Here is a 24,346-nt window from a genome sequence, read left to right as displayed (position 1 = left end):
GCCTTAACCCGAAATCAAAATACGCGTAGAGAACCTTCAGAAATCTGCTTCAATCTTCTCAGTGTTGTTTTTTCTTCTAAATTTTCCCATTTAGTGAAACACTGAGAAGATTGAAGCAGATTTCTGAAGGTTTGTTTTGAAAAAAGTCCACAGTGGTCTTTTTTTAAAACGTGAAAACTAGTGTCCAGGTCAGCGCGGTAAGAACGCTGACCATGTCCATTTAAGCTGTTTAATCAAGCACGCTCTTCCTCGCTTGAGCAACCAGTGACTAATGATGCCATTTCGAATTTTCAAAATTGAGAGGGGAGGAGGGAGTACTTTCCGAACAATAACGTCTCGGATTGTAGGCTTGGCTTAGAATTCATAATGCACTTTAATTACAGCTTGGATTTATTAATCATGTGTTATATATATTGTCCTGTATGGCGTTCAGTTAGAACACCCACCATTGAATAAATACACAACGCTTTGCTGGTTGATTAATGGAGGTTTTTTCTCGCGCATCTTGACATCATCTTCAATTTTCCTACTCGTGAACACCGGCTGTAGTGGTTTTCAAATTTTGTTGTTCAACTCTCGTTGTTGTCTTCTGACAGTGTCGGCCAACTTTTGATGTTTAAACAGTAGTACAGTTCTGGTTCTGTCGACGCAGCTGCTTGTGTGAGTTTTATTTCCCGTTGGGTCTGTTACGGAGTCAGAAACTGTGAAATGGTCGAATCAATAAGATGTGCAGGGCACTGTATTTTGAGGAAAAGATCTTTCAGACTCGTGTATTCTTCGTAAAGTACTTCCAAGAAGAGAATAGGTGCGCCATATCAATAGCTCATGGGCGCTTTTCAGTAAAATATTATTTAAAAAATGGAATTTACATAAAAAATGAACATCAGTGATAAAAAATTTACTAACTAATAAAATAGCTAAGCTGTAAATTTCATTTGCACATTTCAAGCCTTTTTATACAAATCATTAATAAAAAAATCAAGTTTCGGTGAAGAAAAAAACAGTTGAGCTTGGTTTTGATGAAAATGCCAATCTCGCTCCTAGAGCCCACGATCACTTTGACATTCTCTTTTCGCTGGATAAGGGTAACGTGGGCTCTGAGGATCCAAGATGCATAAGAAAAGGACCCACTCAGCTGACCTATTACATTTAACCGCTTGCCTCGCAGTTCCAAGAACGCCAGCCTAACCCTAAAACTAACCCTCAGCCTTACCCTGGGTGCTAACCCTAACGTTTGGAAAACGATTCCAATCCGGAGTTTTTTTTGGCATAGCCTGCACCTCTTCCACTGGAATAGTGGAGCAAAAGGAATGACCCTGCGACTGCCTCTCAGTTCCGAGAGGGTCGAGTCTTAAGACAAACCATTTTTTCCCGAAATAAATTAATATTCCAATCCAGAATTTTTCCAAAGCCTTCACCTTATGTATGATCATTTTTTTTTTAATTTAAGGTATAGCGATGAGGTAGGAAACGCTAATCAATGTTTTTTTTATTTTTTAACAGCTGCGAGAGGACCAGAAGTCTGACCCGTTTTCTTCAGGAACTTTTTATTACTCTGGCTCCTAGACTAGGTTTTCCTTCTTTTAATTAATGCTCGGTAAAGCACGCTGTTAAACACCCCATCAAAAGACAAGTTTGGGTTTTTATAACTCTGCGAGCAGAAAGCTAAGGATAAGACGCAAGCAAACAGCAACTGAAATACTTGAAACAAGCAATAGAAATATTATGTGGAAATCCAAACCAAGCTAAGGTTAGTAGACAAATCGAAACATAACCACCGATGGAAGTTATACAAAGCTTAGAGCTTTTAATGAACTAGGACAAGCAACTTAAAGCTATAATCACAAACTGCCTCTTTGTGTGGGCTGTCAGGTCCTTGAATTATAGACTGGCACGGTAGCTACAAAATGATAAGCAACTGACAAACTAAAACTTACTTGACACTAAAATAATATCAAGTTTCACGACAGTTTTCATCCATTAAAATGAAATTTCCACGAGGAATAAGTAAAAAGAAAATTCCACACTTTTTTAATGGAATCAGGGGAACTACGGAGGCAGCCCTGAATCGCCACCTCAAAAAAGTCTGACAGCTAGTGTACAACATTTATGATATAAACCAAAAGAGTTTTCTGTCCCGTTTCTCTGGCGAGCATGAAGAAACCCGTAGTAAGATCATAATATTGTAATGAATCGAACTGTGGGTAACGTCATTGTTTTGAGTAAGGAAGTCAGTTAAAAGTTCCGGTTGTCAGTCGAAACATATCGATATCACAAAATTTTCAGAGACAGAAAAAACTCACAGTTAATTTTCAACTGACTTCCATCAAGACGTCTGCGACCGACCGCGGACCGCTTGCTTATGATAACGAATTTTCAAAGTAAATATTGTGTTAAGGGGAACCAGAAGTCCTTTATATGTTATGAACATTACTGGTTCTTAAGCAGTGGCGGATCTAGGGGAGGGGCCCGGGCCCCCACCTTCTTTTTTAGGCCAAGTAGGGGCCCGTAGGGCCCAGAAAAATTATTTTTGAGAGTGAGGCCCGCCACTGTTAAGCCTAGGTGTAACATAGCTACTCTGATAAAGTTTAGTTCCTTTTGCTCAGGTGAGGGATAGGGCCAGACACTGACAAAACTTAGGATAAAAGCTAGAAAAAGAACGAGAATGTTGAGGTCTGTGAAGTCTTATGTTAAGTCAAGACCCTGAGAGTAATTCTTTGTCTTTGCTTCTTCCAAGCTGCAAGTCCAATCCTCTTCTAACGGTGACGTGAAACTGTTAGGCAATCTGCACTGAAAAATGAAGAGGATGAAAGAGTTTGTAGCCAGTACTACTTGAAATGTGATCTTCTCGTTTTGTAATTTAAACTGATTTATTCTGATTTCGGCTCACCCAAATTTTTACGTCACAATTATTATAACCTGTCATGTGGGGTGCAAACCATAAGATTTTACCGCATTTTGATAACCTGTGGAACGAGTTCGTTTTGTGTATAAAGGAATGACTTACAATGCAAAGAGATGATTAACAAGACAGCGCTCGACTCTCGAGCACTGTCAAAGCCTGGGGTACAATTCGCGTTAGAGGTGTCTTGTTATTAAAACTACATCCATTTCTTAAGCTATGTTAAAAGAAGCAGAACTCGACTTCACCTTATTCTAACAACTACTATAGAGCTCCATCCTCATGGATATGTGTACGTGCCACTGAGTAGGACGGACTCGAATGTAGCGAGCTTCAATTATCGGGTTTAGATCGTGATAAACAACTGTATCCTTCTCCGTGTTTCCTTGGAAAATCTGAATGAGAAGAAAAAAAGATGTTAATCCAAATAACCGTGCAAAAGGGCCACTTCAGCCCTTTGTTATTGGACCAAAAAAGCTCTGTTATAAAAGGGCTAAAAGAGCCCTTAAAAAGGTACCGTATTTTACTCACCGTTTTGGCCCCATTTTTGAGGCCGAAGCAGATCTTTTGAATTAACAGTGTGCTTAGAGAAACATTTAGCACCATTTATGACCGCAGTCGGCAGGGGATTCTTCCAGAATTTTTAAATTAAAAAAAAAAACAGATCAGGAAGGCCTTAGGACCCTCGAAAGCAACGACGTGTTATATTTTCTTTTGCTATTGTGAAGCTCTTTAGAAACACTTGCAACGTGTTCCAACCAATCATTATGAAGACATTATCCTTTCAGCCAATCAGGTTCAAAACCAAAACCAATCTTGTTTTGTTGCCCGCGGTTTTCCTGCGCTTGTCACAAGCCAGTATGAAATGTGTTTGGTTTCTCACGTAATTTAAAGTGCGGCCTTATATTTGTCATTGGTATTGTGACATGCTTAACAGTTTTCATGCGAAGCTAAGAATTGAAGTTACAATGCGCCACGTCATTGATGAGCTGAGACGCGTGCGGGCTCATTTTACTCCATATTGGCGGATCCTTTCTTGAGTTCTTTTGCAATCTATAAAAATAACAAAAGTGATACCGTGTCTGACTGGTCTCCAATTCGCCTGTAAGTCTTGAAGGTTTGTCCATCTTCGCCATACTGTAACTTGTATTCTGTAACCCACTGATTATATCTGTACCTCCCTTGCGTCGCTATACGTGTTACCCTTGTTGTTCGTTGAAGATCCACCTGCAGCCATTGATTGTTGTCACTCGGTCGAGCTGACCAGCCTCCTTGTATATCTCCGCTTCTTTTGAAATGTAACCTGGCCTGATGGGCGGCATGATTCGCGTCATAAACTGTTGAGGCGGTTATCTGCGAGTCAAGAATTGCACCGCTTTCCATACCCAGGGGTGTTGAACAAACTAAATGAAGAAAGCGTTCTGATATTAATATTCTTCCGCCAGTGATTTATTTGGTTTATACTTACGGTACACATATAATGAAAACGCTTATATTTGATTTTAGGCAGAAGCGAGATACTGTCACCTTGTAAGTCGTGATACGTTTGATTTACCCGAACATTTTTGTTTTGTTTCCTAAAAAGCCCAAGCCGGGCCTAAAACGCTATAATTTTGCGGACTTAAAACTATTTCATTACTATCCAGGGGGGACATCAAGGATTACCTTTTTCACTGGATTCATAGACATACTGGGGTCATAGCACAGAACATACACTGAACATTTCATTTCTTATTAATACGCTTGTCTACATTACTTACATAAGTAAAAAAGTTAATAAGCGAAGTTCCAGCGCGCGAAGCACCATGGGTAAGAAAATTTGGTAAACCCATGAGACCGAAATATTTGATTATCGAGTGAGCGTACGCCCGCCCGCGCCCGCCTACAGACTCTCGGGGAGGAGGAGGGGCTCGGGTTGCTATGTGACTCGCCGGCGAATTACAAACGGTGGGAGAAGTGGGAGCGGGGGGAGAAGAATGCCATCTCGGCTTGAATCTAAGATGATATTGGACATCCATGATATGGTCAATTGACAGCTGTCAAAACAAGGTATCCGCTGACAAGTATCATACGACCATAACGCGGACTGAAGTTAAGAGATCATCGAGTTCACGTGTTTTTGTGACCGTTTTTATGACCGCTGACCAGGTTATATTTTCCATTGGATCGCGGGCGCAAGTTTTCTTTTTTTCTGTTTTCAACCGGCTAACAACAAGATTTGGGCAGCGGAATTTGTACGATTGCATTGGAGTTGATTGATTTTGGCTATGGACAGTATTTTTATTGATGGTATTTTCAAAAACTATAAGAACAGGCAAAAATGTATTTGTGGAGCTCCGCTTCTAGGCTTGGCACTGGATGGTTTTTCGGCTAACTTTACAAATATAAAGATAACAATATAATATTTAACAATAATCGATCTATTTTATATACGTAAAATGCTAAGAAAACAATTAATTTACTATAAAATGCTAAAAAAATACATCACATGGCTCCTAATTTTGAAAAAATATTCTAAAAACTGCATTTTTATTCCAGTTTTAAAACATGAGAGATCATTCCAGAGACGGATTGCTCGTAATACAAAAGACCGCTGACCAGCGGCAGATCTAAAATGTGGAATGTCTAACTTATTATTGTTTCTAGTATTGCGCGAGTTCACAACGTCCACTTATGTCCAGGAATGAAGGCAAGTATTGTTTAATGAGTACTTCATGTTTGACTGTGTTATTTGACATTTCCATATTACTTCATATTTGACAGATTTTGGTGTGTTTTGGTGAGCTTTTATAAATGAGGACACTTTGTGATGCCTGTCATGCATGAGGAACGTGAATCTCATTAGCGTTCAATCCTGGACATATCTTACAACGTCTAAGTTCTTATATCTATCACAGAGATGGGGCAAAGCAAGAACTCACTCCTTTTTGCATGAGAATGCCTGAGTAACATTAGGTCCGTTGACGCGTGAAAAATTTGACAATTTTTTTTACCTCCACAATAGTTTCCACTCCAGACCGCCATACACTTACAACTGAAGGTTTTCGACGGTTCATAGAACGTGCATGAGCCTCCATTCATACAACCGGTCAGCTGACAGTCGTGCTGTCAAGAAATATTAAGGGTAATAATTAATCTCGTACCCAAAGTCTCCAGGTTCCTCGGTAACAGCTGACCAATAAACCGGAAGATTCTAGGTACTAAGTTTGGAAAGAACACAGAAAACGTTTAATTTGACTTAATTTAATAATGTACTTTTGAATATATATTAATATTAACAACAAAAGACTAGAATGAAAAAAAATACTTTCTTAGAAAAATAATATCTTCACAACGTAAAAGATACGATATCTTTCGCATGGGGCCTTTCACATGAAGCCTTCCTGACGAGTTTGCCTCGCTTAAGATATTTGTTAATTTTAAGTCCAGACAATTGCAGTATATCGTTCCCGGCAATCTTCCTTAATGTTCAGAAATCTTTGGCTTACTTTTGGTAAGCCTTAGCAAGGGGGTCTGGAAACGTTTCATATCCTTTTATTAAAATTGAAATGCCTAACACCTGCCTGTGCCCAAAACTACATGGCACTTAACTACGTACTGTCGGTAATCAACAAGGTAACCATATTTAGCATTAGCATAACCACACTGACCTACTATTGGTAATCGCGCAATCTGATTGGCTACACAGGTGCCTACTATCGATCCGTAGAAGGCACCTGTGAGCTCCTCAATAATGGCTTCAACTTCGCGTTTTCGTGAAGTTTCTGAAGACGACATAGAGAGCGTGTTACAAAGTGCTATTCCTGAGAAAACCAAGCAAGCGACAAAATATTGAATTGAGATTTTTAAAGGCAAGTGACGAAAAATTTCCGAGAAAAAAAACCTTTCAAGTTATCAAACACATTCAACGACAAATGGTTACGTAAACGAAAACAAAGTTGCCAAAGAAAACTAACAATATTTCGGTTCTCGTTTTGTTTTAGACTGGTTTTCAACCCAAAAGGAAATTACAACACCCATCGAACAACAAACAAAAGCCGAATTAAATACTTGTTTGCAAAAGTTTTATGTGTCAGTAAGACGAACAAATGGAGAACCCTTCAAAGTTTCTTCACTGAAAGCCATCCGAGCGGCCATCGATCGACATTTGAAGCAAGCACCAAATAACAAACCGTGGTCCATTGTCGGAGATTTGGAATTTAAGAAGGCAAATGATACGCTTAATGCAGTCTGCAAAAATCTCATGAAAGAGGGAAAAGTCGCAGGAGTGGTCCATAAAACTCCCATCACAAGCGAGCAACTACAAAGGCTGTTTGAAAGTGGTCAACTGGGAAATGCGGATACGAAAGATCCTAAGCAATTACAGCGAACAGCTTGGTTTTACACTTACCTATATTTCGGCAAGAGAGGAAGAGAAAACCAACGCCATCTCACATCTAAGATGTTAATCCTCCGCCAAACACCCCAAGGAAGACGCTATTTCTAGCTGCGAAGAGAGTTCCTAGGCGCGGTTTTGTCCACCAAAAACCATCAATGTGGCCTAATAGTCCGGCAGATTGGTGCAAGAATTGTGGGATTTATGGTAAAAGCACCAAATTTGGCACAAAGTTAGAGAATTACCAACTGAACAATATTAGCTATGGACCGGAATTTAGACCCACTTGGGATCTATCCCATAATAGTAGTTATAACGGGTTTAATGTGCCCCACTGGACTTCTAACATGGAAATGAGGCTGGGTGAATTATTGCTTTCTTTTCAGCAAAAATAAACAATGTATCCTTAGAAATACACAAGTTTAACCAGCTTATGAATATCAAAATGCATTCTGAGACATAATTGGCCCTCTTGTGTGATCACGTGACCAAACACGTTTTTTATATACCCAGCAAAGGTCATTCTAATCTTACCCTGACTCTCTCAATTTATATCCTATTTTTTTTATCAAGTTCATACATAGAAACTACAAAATAGCTATCCATCCCATAATTGTAATTATTATGGATTTAAGGTGGTCCACTGGACTTCTAACATGAAAACGAGGCTAGGTGAATTATAACAAGTGTAGACAAATTACATTATTGGCCCTCTTGAGTGATTACGTGACCAACCATGTGATCAAAAGTTTTGACGTTTGACGTGTAAACAGATCTCTCTGCGCATCATTTACTCTCATACAAGTGCTGGTACGATCATGCATGATGACGACGTATCGCTCAAGAAAAGGCATTTACCTCAGCCACAACATCCACTGTTGGAGCAGTGCTTTAGAACTTAAAAAAGCTGACGTTATCTCATCGAATAGGCCCCACGCTTCCTATGCTGTCTTTTTGCCATAGTGCGCAAAATACGATGTTTGATCACAATCTGTAAAGGTGTGAAATGTGAGGAGAGCTTGTGACTTCTCCTGACCAATACGACGGGATATGTCGAGCGCTGGCAAATATTTCAGGCATTTGCCCACCCAAACCTTATATGCTGTGGTAGCCAACTCTCCCTCTTCTCCTAAGGCATAGGAAGTGGGATGTTGCGGAAACTCTTTTAAGAAGCTTGATTGGGCAAACAACTCCTTCCAATTCAAAGCGCGCACAAACACTGATTCCAATGTCGGTTGATAACTCGAATACTTTGAGATACGAGATCGAAAATCTCAGATTGCAGAGCATATTAACACGTGTAGACAGTACACTCTGACATGCCGGCATGGTGTCATGAGGCCTGTAGTTAAATGGGAAGTTGCGACTTCCGATCCCTCGAATGGTAATGTAAAAAGGCTGTTGTACCGCTAACATGACGCCTCTTGCTTGTATTGAAAAGCATCAGTTGAGAAATATTAGAGTTGTCTGCGCTTCAGTCATATCACGAGACTGGGTCTTGATATTTGGTCCCTCCGCCGCCGCCCCCCTCTCCCCTCCCCCTTCCCCCCTCCCCCAAACAAAAAATGTTTCGGAGACTTTGGGACAGATTCCTGCTGACAACTATTATTAAATGTGACGATGAACTTTGATTTATTGTCCAACATATCCCTACCAATTTTCATGGTTGCCTTAATGAGGGTCATCGCCTTTTCAAAATTGCGTAGGCCTGTTGAAGTGCTGTAGTGACTTCGTCATTGAACGCTAAAAAAAAATAATTGCTAAGTTCATTTAAGATCACTAGAGTAACTGATTGACCAGGCACTTCCACTTCAAGTTGAGCCAGAGGGTTTGTCATTAAGTTCTGCTAGCCTTAACGCTGTCTGGGCGCTACCCTTTGTCTCCGTGCGCGTTTCTTCTATATATGCAACTAGCTGTGCTAAGGCGAACCTTCGACTCTCTTTTCATTTTCATTTATTGTACTCTGTTTCGAAGCGTCTGCTCTGTTATAAAGTGCTACCAGGCATTTCGCACGATCAACTGCTTCTTGAGAAAACATATGCCCTGTACTTCACAATTTACATCTTGTCTTGCAACTGATTCACACACTAACGAACCTTTTTATCTATATCTAAGGTCGAGGCTCCATGAAGCGTTTCCGAGGAACGTCCATAGAAAAAGCAGCTTTTTTGGCTTTGGAAGTGGTTGCACTAGGACACGCCCTCGTAAATTTAGAAGGTTGAGGAGAACGAAGCTCTTCGTTTGTCTGCTCTTTCTAGCTTTATGTTATTCAATTTTTTTCTGCAGGATTTGTGCTATTTTGCATTTCCCTGTAAGCGTTTCTGCAATCCCTTCATCCTCATCTAGTTTCTCAACAATTATGGGTATTGGTAAACTTCGAATTTCATTAAATTGAAGAATGTTTTTAGCCAAATTTGTTTTGCTAGCTGTCTTCTTACTTGAGAAGAGAAGAATTTAAAAAGAAGTTTGAATAATAACTAGGGGCAGCAAAAGGAAATATCTTTATTAGTACAGATGCTCACTTTAAAAACTCACAAATAGTAAGATTTTTATTGTAATCAATGCCTATTTTTCATTGAATCGCATTATCGAGGCAGCGTTACAGCCTTACATATGGCGGCCTTTTACGGACTAAATAACGAATGACTATACATTAATGTTATGTTGCATACATCGATGTTGTGTGAACTAAAAGATTTTTGAAACAACTAAAAGATGTTCGATACAACTAAAAGATGTTCGATACAACTAAAAGATATTTGATACAACTAAAAGATGTTCGATACAACTAAAAGATGTTCGATACAACTAAAAGATGTTCGATACAACTAATTAAAAGATATTTGATACAACTAAAAGATGTTCGTTACAACTAAAAGATAAAAGTATTTGATACAACTAAAAGATGTTCCACCAAAAGCCATTTTGTATAAGCGTTGGATCGCAGGAAACCTGGGTAAAATGTCACTTCCTGTTTTCAAAATTCATTTCCGCTTCCTCATCTTTTATTTGAAACAAACATCTTTTAGTTGGATCGAATATCTTTTAGTTGTAACAAACATCTTTTAGTTGTATCAGGTGTTGTATCAAATGCTTTGTATCTTTTAGTTGTAACGAACATCTTTTAGTTGTATCAAATATCTTTTAGTTGTACCGAACATCTTTTAGTTGTATCGAACATCTTTTAGTTGTATCGAACATCTTTTAGTTCACACAACATCGATGTATGCAACATAACATTGATGTATAGTCATTCGTTATTTAGTCCGTAAAAGGCCGCCATACTTACATTTAGGACACTAGGAGCTCGAGAAACTATTATCATCTTCTTGTTATCCGTTTCTTCGTCTATTATGAAATATATATTCTCTGCCAACCATCCATCAATATCATTACCCGTAATGGGCTCCTGTATCAACTATATTGAATAATTCTTAACTTTTGGAGGACTGTTTCTCTTTTGATGCAAGGCTGTGGCTACTACACAAGAAACAAAATCCAAGCCTCGTTTCCATGCTACAATTCCAGTGAGCCACCTTAAACCCGTTGAAGCTACATTTATGGGATGTTTCCCAGGTGGGTCCATAGCTAATATTGTTCAGTAGGTATTTATCTATCTTTGTGCCAAATTTGGTGCTTTTACCATAAATCCCACAATTCCGTCATATTTTTGCACCAATCTGCCGGACTATAAACGACAACGAAGACGAAGCGGATGGCAAAATGTTTGAGGTCCCTGGCTCTCCCCGTTGCCCCGAACAGACCGTCCAAAATTACATGAGCCACCTTAAGGTCGCGCAGGACCCTTGCTCATTAATAAATTCATTAGTCAAATTTCTTGTTGGAGTGCTATCTTGTAAAGCTTTAATTCGCTACATTTTGAATATCGATTCCTCTAAAATTTAATAAGGATACTCAGGGATGATGGAATTACATCATGATTGTCCTTTTACTGAGAGATGACCGTTGTCTGTGATGTTACAAGCCCTTAAAAGTTTAACTGAAGATAATGCGATTTTGTGTCCAAGTTTTCAGCTAGCACAGCGCACCAAATGAAATGATTATATAGCTTAGTGATAAATCGTAACTTCTTTTGTGTTCCCACTAGAACGAAATTTTCGATTTCAAAAACTGCTACAAGTTAATGGCTTCTAAGAGCGTAAAAATGTGAAATCTAAACTTTGAAACATGCTATCTTCATTTTGAGAAGGAAATTTAAAAATTCGCTCTAGCCAGAACACAATAGAGTACACCAAGTTTATGTTCCTCGCGAATCAACTCTTGAAATTCTATATCGGCAGAGAAAACTTGGACACAAAATTGAAGGTTTTGAGGCTTCCGAAGACCTTCCGAGTCAATGTTTACAACAACGTGTGATATATTCAAAGCTGTGAATCTATTTATGATAATTTCCTATGTTCCAGCGCACGTGGCACAAAGCTGAAAACAATAACTAGTAATTACTTGTACAAAAGAGTTTAAAAACAAACATTCTCATGAATATTTCGTTTGTTGTCGGCTTCAGTCGTCCGGCAGTTCGTGCATACTCTTTAAATAAATACATACTAATGATTGCAAGGGTCCTGCGCGACCTTAATCCATCTCTTGACTGCCTCTTTCAGCGACCAAGGGATGTCAGCCACTCATTCAAGCCTGAAGAAGACGGATCCCGGAGTTTGGTATTGTAATTCACCCGTAGGCGAGAAAATGCTGTCCAACATGATTTATAACATAGCTAGCAGAGCCGCGCAATCAAATTCAGTATACGTAAGCGTGCTCAAAATCCCGATGGAGCACGCTGCTGACGTAATCGACGAGTGAAAATCTCACTGAGTAAAGCTCATACGCTGTGTTTTGCGAAAGCGATGACATATTATCTTCGGAATATGAAAAGTGAATCCTTTCACTATTTTTCCAAGGATACGAGCTACAAGGTAAGCTGTTTCTTATTACGAGACGGAGAGCGAAAGAGAAAATAAATTCGATTTTGCCGTCAAAGTTGTTTGTGTGGTTTTCTTCATTCAAACAACAACTAACGTGCGAGTCTCGAAGGACGAAAATCTTTCTTTCACGGCCCTAACGTGGAAGAATGGGCCAACCATGAATGACAACAGCTCGATGGCACTAAAAACTAGCTGCCTGACGAAAGTTTTCGCGTTTTAAGCATTACACCAAAGCGTCTACGGCTCTGTTGTGATTTTGCCGCTCGGGAAAAATTTACTTCATCGGGCGCTTCATTCAACTACCGTTTTCAAAAATAAATGTTTATTTACATCAATTACAAATAAAATCGGTCCACAAAAATACTTAAAACTAAGCATGGAACCGAATTCTTTGACTCTTTTAGCCCTTGAAATCTGTTCGGCTGTTCGAGGTTGTTTTGTTTTAATTTTCTTCCACTCAGGAGTAAACATTTTAATTTTAATTCAGCGAAAACTACCTCAGAATCAACAGCAGTATTTGCTGTTTTCGTCATTATTTTTCCTTTGCTCTGCCACTGTATAAACTTAGTCAATTTATCAGCCATTTGAAACAAACTGCTCCAATCGTGTAAACTTGTACATGTGTAATTTATTGCTCGACCGCTAAGTTTATTTTCTCACACTGCACACAATAAACACAGTTTTTTTTCCCGTGGCCGGGTTTGATGCCTACTCCACCGGCAATGTTATAAAACAATTGGTTCATGCTTTTAGCTGCGCTCCATCGAGTTATGGAGCACTTGGGAAGTTTGGAGAGCACTCAAGAAGCTAGAGTTGCCCTCGGCTATCGCCTCAGGCAACTCTTACGCTTCTTTCGTGCTCTCCAAACTTCCCGCGTGCTCCATAAATCGATGGAGCACGCTAAAGCATGAACCAATTGTTAAGAAGCAGATGAGCACAGCCGCTGGGATCGTTCCTCACTTAACAAACCATTGTGTCGGTGCTACCTCTGTAACCGTCCTGTCAGATTGTAATGTGGAGGCCAGACATATTAAAGCTGTTACTGGTCACAAGTCAGACACGTCGATAGAGTCATACAGTGCCCGAGCGTCGTTTGAGCAGAAGGAAAAAATGTCAGCAATTTTAAGCTCATTCGTACACGGACACCGCCAGCCGCTGCAGCAAATCGCGAACCCTGAGAATCGCCAACTCGCTCTACCTCCACAAGAGAGCACAGAGAGTCTTGTACCGGCTACAGGACAGATCCCTGGTCACATTACTGGTCATCAAATCAATCTTCACAATACCAGCAGCGCCAGCCATAATAATCAGCCATTCCCGTACACGTTTAACAACTGCACAGTGAACATTGTCAACAATAACTACTTCCGTTGATTCCTGCTCCGTTGAGCCAATGGTAGTTTGCTGTAAAACATTTTTTCATCGTTTGAGACGAAAAGAACTTTGAAATAAATCTTAGTTTGAGCCTTTCAAGCTTTACAAACCATTTTAACTTCGACGGTTTAGAATTTTTTTGAGAATGCGCAATGTACGAGATCACTGTGTAGCTTTGTTCCTGTGATGAATGAACATTCGTGAATGAACTTTACAAATGCGCCAGCTTGTCAGTGTGCTTCATTGCACAAATGTAACAAAATTATTGAAATAAAAATATTTTTAATTTGTTTGATAGATCGGTCAGTGGGTTATGCTAACACAATTAGACGGCTCGCTCTCGGTTTCTACCGGCTTGATAGTTGGCTCGGGGCTTCGCCCCTCGCCAACTATCAGCCGTTATAGTTCACCACTAAATTTTCTCCGATTCTAATTGGTTTAAATTGAACACGTGACGTGATAGTGCCCGTCCGCCGGAGGGCACTATCAGCCCATAGTGCCCGCCGAAGAAAAATGCCCGGATCGATAGTGCCCGCCCGTGACTTTTTTTGTAAACAAGCGTGCCTGCAGACAAAAAAAACCCAACCAAATTCACTGCATTTAGTGGGTTTCTTGTCTGGTTTTGTTTCGTTTGTTAAATTTCGGCTTTCAATTGAGTTTTTTATCCTGAAAAGTAAAAATAATTCACGATGCTCGTTTTTGTATGTGCGCGCGGAAGAAAATTCAGTGGTGAACAATAAAGACAATTGAGTGTTTCTGTCTCTGAACTATCGGTCTGATAGTTGTCCCTTGGAAATTTGATGTTCTTAAAACTAGCATATAAGCCCTCGAAGCTTCGCTTCTCGGGCTAATATTTGTTTTAAGAACATCAAATTTCCGCGGGGCAACTATCAGCCGATAGTTCCTCGACAGAAACACTCTATTGTTAAAGTAGAAACCTCGAGCTCGACGTCTAATTGTTAAGTGGTATAGTACGAAGTTCGAATTAAATCTAATAAGGTAAGCAACGCGTTTATATTCGTTCTTTATGGACGGACTAATTTTTTTTGGAGGTGGCGGGGGGGGGGGGGGGGGGGGGGCTCGCCAACTATCAGCCGGTAGAAACCTCGAGCTCGACGTCTAATTGTTAAGTAGTATAGTACGAAGTTCGAATTAAATCTAATAAGGTAAGCAACGCGTTTATATTCGTTCTTTATGGACGGACTAATTTTTTTTGGAGGGGGGGGGGGGGGGGGGGGAGGGTATGAAAATTATTAAAAAAATTGTTTGCATGGCCTAGACAGACAAAATAAATTGTTTGCTAACAGGATATGTGTAACAAAAAGTAGTTTGAATTTCGAAAAAAAATGTTTGAAGTGGTGCATAAACTAAAAAATAGTTTGCAGAGGAAAGTTTTTCATACCCCCCAACCCTTCAAGAAAATAATAGTCTGTCCCTTATTATTATTATCCTTCGGACAATCTTCAAAAAATTGTCGGTTATCTTTGGAAATGGTTGAAAACCTTCCGAAATCGACAAAACCCTCTTCATTAATGGGTTTATGTAATGAAAAACTAATAAATTTTTGCTTTGAGTACTATTTTTTCTCAAAAAATAACTATTTACAAGCCATACTATTTTTTTAAGAAAAAATTCAAAAGGAAAAAGCGGACGTTCGTAACTTATTTTTAGTCCAAAACTTCTTGTTTGTCCTTTTTTAAGTTTTTATTAAAATTTTATAGCCTTGTAAATAGTTATTTTTTTAACCAAAAACGAATATTATTGACTTTTTTCTTTTATCTCATATCAAGATGAACACTAGAAATTTGATATCGTCTTAGCCCATGGCATTGCTCTCCTTTATATACCAGTCAAACAAACTCTGTAGCTCTATGGAGTCTGAAGGATATATTTCCCCTCAAAAATTTTAACAAGCTGAAATTCATTAAATGAAATACTTTTTTTATCACTCCATCTACGACAGTTTCGTCAGCGACGCTCCCGCAATTATTAGATTTAGAAATGAGTTTTGACAATATACGGTAACCCGGGGGTCGTGTTTAAAAACAGATCTAGAATAAACCTTTTTATACTGTTCGGCTAACGTTAAAAACAGATCTAGAATAAACCCTTTTTTACTGTAACATATGGATCCAAGACAAGTTAAGCAGCCGATCAAAGTGATCCTGTTAAAATTAAAAGGCTTAACACCTGCTTGTACACGAAACTACACCGCGGCACTTAACTTCGTACTGTCGCCAATTAACAAGGTGTCCGTATTTAGCAGTATAAATCGCATGTAGTTTGACATATCTAATGGCGCTTTGCACCATAGTTATAAGTGGAAAAAGGAAATGTAAAAAACATATTCATACTCATCCTTTATAATTTATACTTTAAGTATACACACCGAAGTAAAAATAGCATTCCTCTTACCTTCATGTCGTAAAATTGAGTATAAATCGATTCTTCATCATATTCTATCTCTTTGTCTTCGAACGGCAACAATGCCCCACTTTCGTTCAACTCACAAATTCCTTCTGTTTCGTCCAAACTTGAAATTTTGCGGAAATTTGTTGAAACGCATCGAGGGTTTCTTTGACACTGCAAGCCACAAGATACCAGGCTAGCAGAGTGAAATGTGTTGAAGGTGAAGCCTTTAAGACGGCGATGATTACGGGTTATTACGGGACGAGACAGAGAGTTTTCATCCCAAGAAATTATTTCAGATGCTAAAATATTACACACAAAAACTACAGCGAGACATGGAATATACCAATCCATCTTGAATATGAGGACATATTCAGATGTGTTTTAATAATGTGTGGCAAAGTGGCGACATTTCAAATTAAAAGCAAATACATGTACCAGTGTTTACTTTTTAAAACAAGAATTATTATTTTATGCAAAAAAGGGACAAACAAGAAAATTTTTGACAATGAGGGGAAGACAAGTTAAACTGATCGCGAGTACGAAATTAACAAATAAAAAAGCCTTGACCGTGCTTTGTTCTGTTATAAAGCACGTAAGGAAGTAACGAGAGCACGCAATGAGTGTAGTGTGAAACACGAGCTGCAGGCGCCGGTGGATTCCTTTCTTTTGGAGTAGTTTCTAAGAAAACGTTGTGTCATGTACGCGAGTTTTATTTCCTTTTCATAAACTGTCGATGCCATTTTTAAAGGGACTGTATTACGGCTAAGTAAGGTTTATTTTATTAAATTTTGCGGAAAACTCACTACGAAACTCACTTTTTGAAAATAAATTACTTCTCTGGATCTGTGGATCTAAATGACAAAATCATAGCTTCAACTTAGCAACCAAACTTGTCTCCTGGGCATTATAATTTAAAAATACAAACACACGAGATTAACTTTAAAAACTCTTCAGCCCAACAACATTTCAAAAACTCATATCGCAATCCACTTCAATCCTCGTCACTTTTGACCATCCGTACCTTCTTTTGTATTTGCTGTGTCATTGAAATGTCCCTTCACTGTTTTAAGAAGTTATTCAGTTTTATATTTCGCCGAATTTGATGCTCATTTCCCATGCTTGAAATTGGCAAAAATCCTCGACACAGTCCATTTCACGGTCGATGCCTTATAGCTTATGACAAACCAACCAACCAACCAACGAATTAGGCGATACCATATCTGACTCTAGTTTAGGCCCGAACTAGGGTCAAAACTGTGTTCAGATTATTAGGAGAAATTAAGCCTAGATAAGGCGATTATTAGACCTAAGTTGGATTCACGCAAGAGGTTCTGGGCTCGATCTTAGTTGTAACATGTACTTGTTAAGTAGAAAAAAAAAAATCGCTGATAGTGAAGAAAAAGTCCACGTGCTAGTGAAAACCCACCAATGGCACCAGCCGTTTACGAGGGTTGGCGAGCGAGTGAAACACGCTGTTAATAGCGAAGCGCGCGAGTGACGTCATGACTCAGGCAAGACTCAGACAAACAAAGCGAAATGGCGGACAATTTTCCTAAAACACTTTCTAATGCAGCGGGTATTCCTAAAACACTTTCATAAAAAGAAAACTTCGCCTAGATTGCTATATTTCTCTCAGAACACGCTGATGTTTACTGAGCCTCGTGGCGGTTATATTCATTTGCATTCTATTTTTAGACCTCGCGCGCTTCGGTATTGTCATCTGGTCTTGAAGTTAATAAAGGTGAAGTAAACGCTGCGGTGAAAAGAAAAAGCTGTATAAGCTGTTAATATTATTGGTACTAGAGCCTTTGGCTTTACTGGCAGGATTTTTTTACACAGCACGTGGTCCATAGCTTCATGAAAGGGAACATTAGTTTAGGAATGAGAACAGGAAAAGAGAAAGTGAGAGAATGTTGAAATCTCGTCTCAAGTCTCCTTAACCATGGCGTGTTTGTTTTCTTTTATGCTGTTACTAAGCAGCATGCGCTACACCTTGTTGTTGGTAATGGTTAACAGCGCCTCTCAAACTTTTAGACAATCTGCAAAAATAAAATGGCAAAAATTAGATTTTGACAGTTTTCACAGTAAAATAATGAACAGATTAATTGTTTGCACTTTTTATATTATTCAGGTGGTTTAATTGTCTTTATGTGTTCCTTCTAGCCTGAACGTAGGCTGCAACTTTGTTGGGTTTTTTTGTATATTTTTATATTTTCTCACTTTGTTTTTGGCCCGGGGGAATCCCATGTTGGCGGGGGGGGGGGGGGATGCTTGTCGTCTCACTTTGAGGTATAAATTGCCAATCGTTTTAGACCTAAAGGTATCTTTTAGGAATTGTTTGGGTGGTTTAGATGGATCTGGCATGGAAACTTTGACATTCCTTTTAAGTAAAAAGCATTGCTCATATGTGATACTGTCTTGGAATGGTATCTTTTTAGAGTCAAATAAAGCTTGAACCAACCGGTCTCCTTTAATGATTTTATTTGAATTTCCCCACCCATTTAACAGGGAAGTCCCCTCGGGTTGTGTAGACGTTGCCCACACCAGTTCGCTGGGGATTCACGTACCTAATAACCTGTTAAACAGGTTTTTTCTTTCTTGTTTCGTGCATGACTGATATGTTCCAAAGAGCTGAAGTGCAAAAAGCGTCAAACTCCCAACCAACGGCGAATCATAGGACAAGGAACAACGAGGACAAAAATCTGAGTCTTTTTAGTATTTTTTTCTGTTTGCGTGGGTCACAAATCGCGAAAGAGGCTCGTCATGAATTAAGCCCCGCTCCCCCTCCTCCCCGAATATAACGTATTTTATTTTCTCAGGCTGTTTTGAAATACTAAACTTCAACCTCACCTTATCTTAGCAAGTATAAAGCTCCATTCTCATGGATATGTGATTGTTCCATTCTGTCGGACGGACTCGAATGTAGCGAGCTTCAATGATCGAGTTTAGATCGTGATAAACAACTGTATCCCTGTCCGTGTTTCCCAAGAAAATCTAATTGAAAAGAAAAAAAGGTACTTTCAATTCAGCTTGATTGTTTTGATTGTTCTTTTCTGGAGTTTTATGTACCCGTAGAAATAAATTCAGTCCGAGCTGGTGACGGTATTCGGAGCTTCTTTCAGAATATTACTAAAAAGACTGATTGAAAAAGAAAGACAGAGGAGCTTCATAGGACTCTAGAGAGCGATGGCATGTACGATTTTCTTTTGCTTCTGTTAAGCTCTACGATTTCTTTAAAAAAACACTTTGCAGCATTTGCTAACCAATAAGAGTGAAGTTATTAGCCTCTAAGCCAATCAGGTTCAAACCCGAAGCCAGTCCTGTTTTGCTGTACGCGTGTTGTCGCCTTTCACGTGTCAATTGAATTCTGCTTTCCTACATTAATTGTGTCTGTAGTCAGTACTTGTCGTACTGGGTTTGTGATTACGGTAAATAGTTTTAGCGATTAACAATGGTCATTGACAATGGTGTAAAGCGTGGACAGAGTTGTAGCTGTTGCGTCATTGGGAATACGCGCGGTGTTTTATTTTGGGAGGGAAACAGGGAAAACTTCTTATAATTCAAGTGACTCAATCTATAGATCGTACCGTGTCTGAATTATCTCCAATTCGCCTGTAAAACTTGAAGGTTTGTCCATTTTCACCATACTGTAACTTGTATTTTGTAACCCACTGTGCAGGGCTGTATCCATTCCTGCCTTGTGTCGCTATACGTGTTACCCTTGTCGTTTGTTGAAGATCCACCTGCAGCCACTGATTGTTGTCATTTGGTAAAGATGACCAGCCTCCACGTATAGCTCCGATTTCTTTGAAGTGTAACCTGGCCTGATGGGCGGCATGGTTCGCGTCAAAAATTGATGAGGCGGTTATCTGCGAGTCAAGAATCGCACCGCTTTCCATACCCAGGGGTATTGGACACACTGAAGGAAGAAAATGTCTCGGTGTTAATTTTCTTATCGTTTGGCCTTATTTTATTACTGCAAAATGTACAATTCTTTGCTTCTCTTGATTGTAGGGACGCCTTCCATATCCTCTGAAGCAGCTTAATCGTAAATACAGTCAACTCTCTCTGAGCGGACACCTCTGGAAGACGGGCACCTGAAGGTGCTCCCTGCGAGCCGTTTTTAGTCATTTTACTGTATCTACTCTCTCAATAAGCCGGACACCGCTCTAAGGCGGACTTGTCCCGATGGTGTCTGGTTTAGACAGAGTTGACTATATTAGAGGACCAGTAGCTCACGAGAGCTCTTTCCCTCCTGGCTCGAACGACTTGCGGACACTGCCAGAGATAATCCAATTTCATTTAATAGGCAATTTAAACAACTAAGAATATTGATGTCCCCTTCCCCCGCTCAGATGCAATTCCAACTCCAGGATACACCCTCCCCTAACCAAACCGCTTTATCCGGCGTTTAGCACGCGGATCATTAGGCTAGATGGTCTCCCATTATACGTAAAGGTATGGTCCTAAAATCTGGTGTGGATCCATGGTCAAGTGAAGTGGAAACAGCGCGCTTCGAAAAGTACAAACAAAACGTCGTGCATAGCTATTTCATCAAGCTAGAACTTTTTTCCTAGTAAATTATGGTTAAAAAAGGGTTGTTGTCCTTTCTACTTTAAACAAGAAAAAAATTTTGTCACGTGCCTTTCTCGCATTTGCTGCCGGTATATCCCGCGGTACAGCTGCACACGTGACCGTCAGCAAGATTCCTACATGATCCACCATTCATACACTGGTGACTTGCGCAGTGGTTAATGTCTAGCAGGGAAGAAAAGTCATAACAAGACCTTCTTCACGCGGACTTGTGTTTAATCTGTAGAGACGACTTTCGCACGACGCCGCCGTTGGGTCACGTCATAGCCCCGCGTCTCCGTCTTGCAGAAATTTAAATTTACAATTTTAATTGAAAATGACAACGGTAATAACGGCAATAACGTTCTGTGAGACCGGCCACAGCCACAAATCGTTGGGTGAAGTCGGATCTTTTGGACAGCCGGACGGTGTCGTCGTGCGAGAGACGTCGATTCGTAACCTCCCTAGTATGGTGGCCATGGCGCCACGCTGTTATGACAACTTTGGAGGAATACTTGCAAGTTCCGAAAGGGACGATCCATTAAATGTTTGAGAGGTGGGGTGGCAGGTTCTTTAGAGTAAGAATATTTTTCTCGACAGACATTATGGTGGTCATAGCGCCACGCTGGCGTGACAACTTTGGAGGAATACTCGCAAGTTCCCTAAGGGACGGACCATTTAATTTTAGAGGAGGGGGGGGGGGGGGGGCGTGGTGGCAATTTCTTTTAAGTGAAAATATTATTTCTTAGCATTTTCAGGAATAATTTTTTGTCAACAAAATTCTCTTTTTCCGTGCTTACCTGTGCACGATTTTTTCTCCTACTTTTCTTGTACTATCTTTCATTTTTTCCCCTAGTTTTCCAACCCACTTCCTCAAAAATTAAATTGCTCTTCCATAATTGTGCCCTCTTTTGACATCTTTTTCTCAACTAGAGTGTTAAGTTTTGTGATTCAACTATTAAATGTTTGATACCCGATAGACAGGCTGTGTTCATACTTAACAGTTTTAGTAAGGCTCCTCTAAGCGTAGGCCACAGCCGAGTTCGCCACACTCTTCCTGGAAGAGAATACCTGGGTAACACTAGTACTGTTGACTTACCTCCACAATAGTTTCCACACCACGCTTCCTCGCACTGGCAATTAAAGGTTTTTGATGGTTGAGAAAATTCGCACGAGCCTCCATTCAAACAACCGGTCAGCTGACAGTCGTGCTGCAGAGAAATAAATTCGTTTCTAGGCTCGTCAGGTTCATTGGTCACATCTGACTGTGGAACCGGAATATTCTAGGTACTTAAAGGGACTGTGTCACGCCTAAGTTAATTTTATGTTAATAAATGTTGTCAAATATTCGCTATGATACTAACTGTTTGCAAAGAAAATAATTCTACGAGTCCAATTGACAAAGCCATAGCTTTATTGCAGCCAAATGTGTCTCCTGGGCGTTATAATTTAAAGTTACAAGCAGACAAGATTAACTTTGAAAACTGATCCGCCGGACCATATTTCAAAAACCCATATCGCAATCCGTTTCAATCTTCGACAATTTTGACCATCCGTACCTTCTTTTGCATTTGGTGTGTCATTTAAATATTCCTTCACTGATTTAAAAGGTTATTTTATATATTTAAGCGAATTTGATGGTTATTTCCTACGCCTAAGTTCGGCTAAAATCCGTGACACGGTCCCTTTAATTGCAAAGGACACAGATTACCGTAATGTGCTGAAAGTTAAGACCCCTGGTCACTTTTGATTTTGCAGCCTTTTCGTATCGCTACTTTAAAGTGAATATGACACGAAATATTTTATTGCCTTTTTTTCTTTCGTTGATATGCTTAAATAGAGGATTGATAGTTAAAATTTGTCCAAAATATTTTCCCTCATTTTTTGCCTCCGAAATGTTGCACTCTCAGCCATTTTGAAAATTCATCAAACAAGTAGACGTCACAAAGGTGACGTGACGTACCTTTTGGCCGCGCGCCGCTATGACAAAAGGTACGTCACGTCACCTTTCTAACGTCTACTTGTTTGATGAATTTTCAAAATGGCTGAGAGTGCGACATTTCGGAGGCAAAAAATGACGGAAAACATTTTTTGGGCAAATTTTAACTATCAATTATTTATTTAAGCATATCAACGAAAGAAAAAAGCCAATAATATTTCGTGTCATATACATTTTAAGAGGGTGGTAACTTTCAGGGGCTCACCAGGGTTTTGGTTAGCGAAAACGTGTACCATCTCGTGCGCCGATCCATCGTAAAATCACCTATGTCAAGAAATGCACGAAACAACGAAAATGGTACATAATTTTGACGAAATTTCGCCTTGAGTTTTTGGCGAAAGCTCATGCAAGCCTATTATGTTGACAGATTTATCGATTCTGACGAATTTGTCAAATATGACGAATTTGGCCAAATTTTATCAAATTTGTCAAACCTGCTCAACTTATGCAAATAAGTTTACTCATGTAAACCTGCCATGTTGAAGGATTTGTCGGTTTTGGCGAATTTGACGGAAGCCTCGATCGAATTTGGCGAAATTTCCAAACTTATGTTAATTAGCTCACTAGAGTCTCTGGAACGCATGTTTTCTTTGAAAATATTTTTAGCAAATGCTGTATTGTAATCACTTTTGCTATGACAGTTTTGTCATATAAAGAAACAAGAAAAGCGCATTTACTTCAAATTTTCTTCGACCTTCAAAACAGAATAAACCTTTGAAAATAATTTTAAAAAAGGCTAAAAAAGGGGAAAAAGTTCTTAAAGTTTTAAAAACAAAACGTTTTCGACTCTAAGGTCATCATCAGTGTACACTGATGATGACCTTAGAGTCGAAAACGTTTTGTTTTTAAGTCATTTAATAACGTTTATCCCTTTTTAGCCTTTTTAAAATTATTTTCAGTATTGAGCAACATTATGACAACAGAATAAACCTTTATTACCAAACGAACACCTGCCAAGCCAAAACTACACCTAGCACTGTACTTCAACTATATACTGTCCGTAATAACAAGGTATCCGTGTTAAGCAGGTGCTCTTCAAGTCAGTCTGTCAAGTGGACGTCGATTCTATATATCTAATACGCTAAGCAACGTAGCTTTAATTAATTTCAAGCAAAAGAAAGAAAAGAAATCAGTAAAAGAAGAATTCAATCATTTTTTATCTACATGTACTTGAAGAATACACAATTAATATTCTTTGTTTCTTTGTGTAACACTAAGCATTCCTCTTACCTTCATGTCGTTAAATTGAGTATAAATTGATTCTTCATCGTATTGTAGCTCTTTGTCTTCGAACGGTAACAATGCTCCTCTTTTGTTCAACTCACAGATTCCTTCTACTTCGTCCAAACTCGAAGCGTTGCGGAAATTTGTTGAAATGCATCGAGGGTTTCTTTGACACTGCAAGCCACAAGATACCAGGCTAGCCGAGTGAAATGTGTTGAAGGTGAAGCCTTTAAGCCGGCGATGATTACGAGTTATTACGGGACGAGACAAAGAGTTTTCGTCCCAAGCAATTGTTTGAGATGCCAGGAATCTACACACAAAAACTACGACAAAACAAGAAATATACCAATCCATCTTGAAATAAATTCACTGCATCCAGACATGTCTAAATATGTTTTTAATAATGCATCACTGGGAAAAGTGGTGAACATGACATTTAATTAAACCTGAGTGCGTACTGCTGTTTACTTTTAATTACAAGAACTTTTTAGATTAATTATGCAAAACAGCGGCAAAAAAGACAATATTTGGACAACAACACATGA

General features: G+C 39.3%; 4 protein-coding genes and 1 pseudogene across 6 annotated transcripts in view; 3 read left to right on the top strand and 2 right to left on the bottom strand.

The window, feature by feature from the left end:
* The window catches only part of LOC144648141 (EGF-like repeat and discoidin I-like domain-containing protein 3), a 200,767-nt gene that overhangs the window by 106,619 nt on the left and 69,802 nt on the right, over positions 1 to 24,346 (top strand). The gene's annotated exons all lie outside the window — the stretch shown is intronic.
* LOC144649528 (EGF-like repeat and discoidin I-like domain-containing protein 3) lies at positions 1,493 to 24,174 on the bottom strand. Of its 3 annotated transcripts, none has more exons than XM_078509040.1 (5): positions 23,808 to 24,174; positions 5,896 to 6,007; positions 3,980 to 4,305; positions 3,151 to 3,297; positions 1,493 to 2,790 (listed from the first exon to the last, which is right to left on the bottom strand). In XM_078509040.1, the coding sequence occupies exons 1-4, from the start codon at positions 24,153 to 24,155 to the stop codon at positions 3,157 to 3,159; spliced, it is 927 nt and encodes a 308-aa protein (XP_078365166.1). In that variant the 5' UTR covers positions 24,156 to 24,174; the 3' UTR covers positions 1,493 to 2,790; positions 3,151 to 3,156. The 3 variants fall into 3 exon arrangements, with proteins under 3 accessions (XP_078365166.1, XP_078365167.1, XP_078365168.1); XM_078509041.1 differs by having other exon boundaries at positions 1,493 to 2,785; XM_078509042.1 differs by lacking the exon at positions 23,808 to 24,174 and adding an exon at positions 16,010 to 16,331.
* Positions 6,636 to 7,514, top strand: LOC144651390 (uncharacterized; annotated as a pseudogene).
* Positions 11,880 to 13,820, top strand: LOC144649538 (uncharacterized). Its single transcript, XM_078509053.1, has 2 exons — positions 11,880 to 12,001; positions 13,144 to 13,820. Exons 1-2 carry the CDS (start codon positions 11,910 to 11,912, stop codon positions 13,592 to 13,594), a joined length of 543 nt encoding a protein of 180 aa, XP_078365179.1. The 5' UTR covers positions 11,880 to 11,909; the 3' UTR covers positions 13,595 to 13,820.
* On the bottom strand, positions 17,955 to 20,087 carry LOC144649539 (EGF-like repeat and discoidin I-like domain-containing protein 3). The gene is made up of 3 exons (XM_078509054.1): positions 19,594 to 20,087; positions 18,857 to 19,000; positions 17,955 to 18,045 (listed from the first exon to the last, which is right to left on the bottom strand). The coding sequence occupies exons 1-2, from the start codon at positions 19,903 to 19,905 to the stop codon at positions 18,863 to 18,865; spliced, it is 450 nt and encodes a 149-aa protein (XP_078365180.1). The 5' UTR covers positions 19,906 to 20,087; the 3' UTR covers positions 17,955 to 18,045; positions 18,857 to 18,862.

Source organism: Oculina patagonica, chromosome 4 (assembly GCF_052425735.1).
Source record: "Oculina patagonica isolate OP01 chromosome 4, crgOcupat, whole genome shotgun sequence".
Classification (NCBI taxonomy): domain Eukaryota; kingdom Metazoa; phylum Cnidaria; class Anthozoa; order Scleractinia; family Oculinidae; genus Oculina; species Oculina patagonica.
Note: the sequence above shows the minus strand (reverse complement) of the source record. Positions and strands in the feature narration are given on the sequence as shown.

Bases quoted from the DNA above. Each gene is read 5' to 3' on its own strand.
- LOC144649538 (XM_078509053.1), top strand. From the start codon at position 11,910: ATGTCAGCCACTCATTCAAGCCTGAAGAAGACGGATCCCGGAGTTTGG. The intron at 12,002-13,143 runs TTATAACATAGC...ACCAATTGTTAA, and splicing joins AAAATGCTGTCCAACATGAT to GAAGCAGATGAGCACAGCCG.
- LOC144649539 (XM_078509054.1), bottom strand. From the start codon at position 19,905: ATGGAAAGCGGTGCGATTCTTGACTCGCAGATAACCGCCTCATCAATT. The intron at 19,001-19,593 runs GTACGATCTATA...CTTTTCAATTAG, and splicing joins TTGGAGATAATTCAGACACG to ATTTTCTTGGGAAACACGGA.
- LOC144649528 (XM_078509040.1), bottom strand. From the start codon at position 24,155: ATGGATTGGTATATTTCTTGTTTTGTCGTAGTTTTTGTGTGTAGATTC. The intron at 6,008-23,807 runs GTAAGAGGAATG...ATTTCTTGACAG, and splicing joins CTCAATTTAACGACATGAAG to CACGACTGTCAGCTGACCGG. The intron at 4,306-5,895 runs GTAAAAAAAATT...TTCTTCATTTAG, and splicing joins GAGTGGAAACTATTGTGGAG to TTTGTTCAACACCCCTGGGT.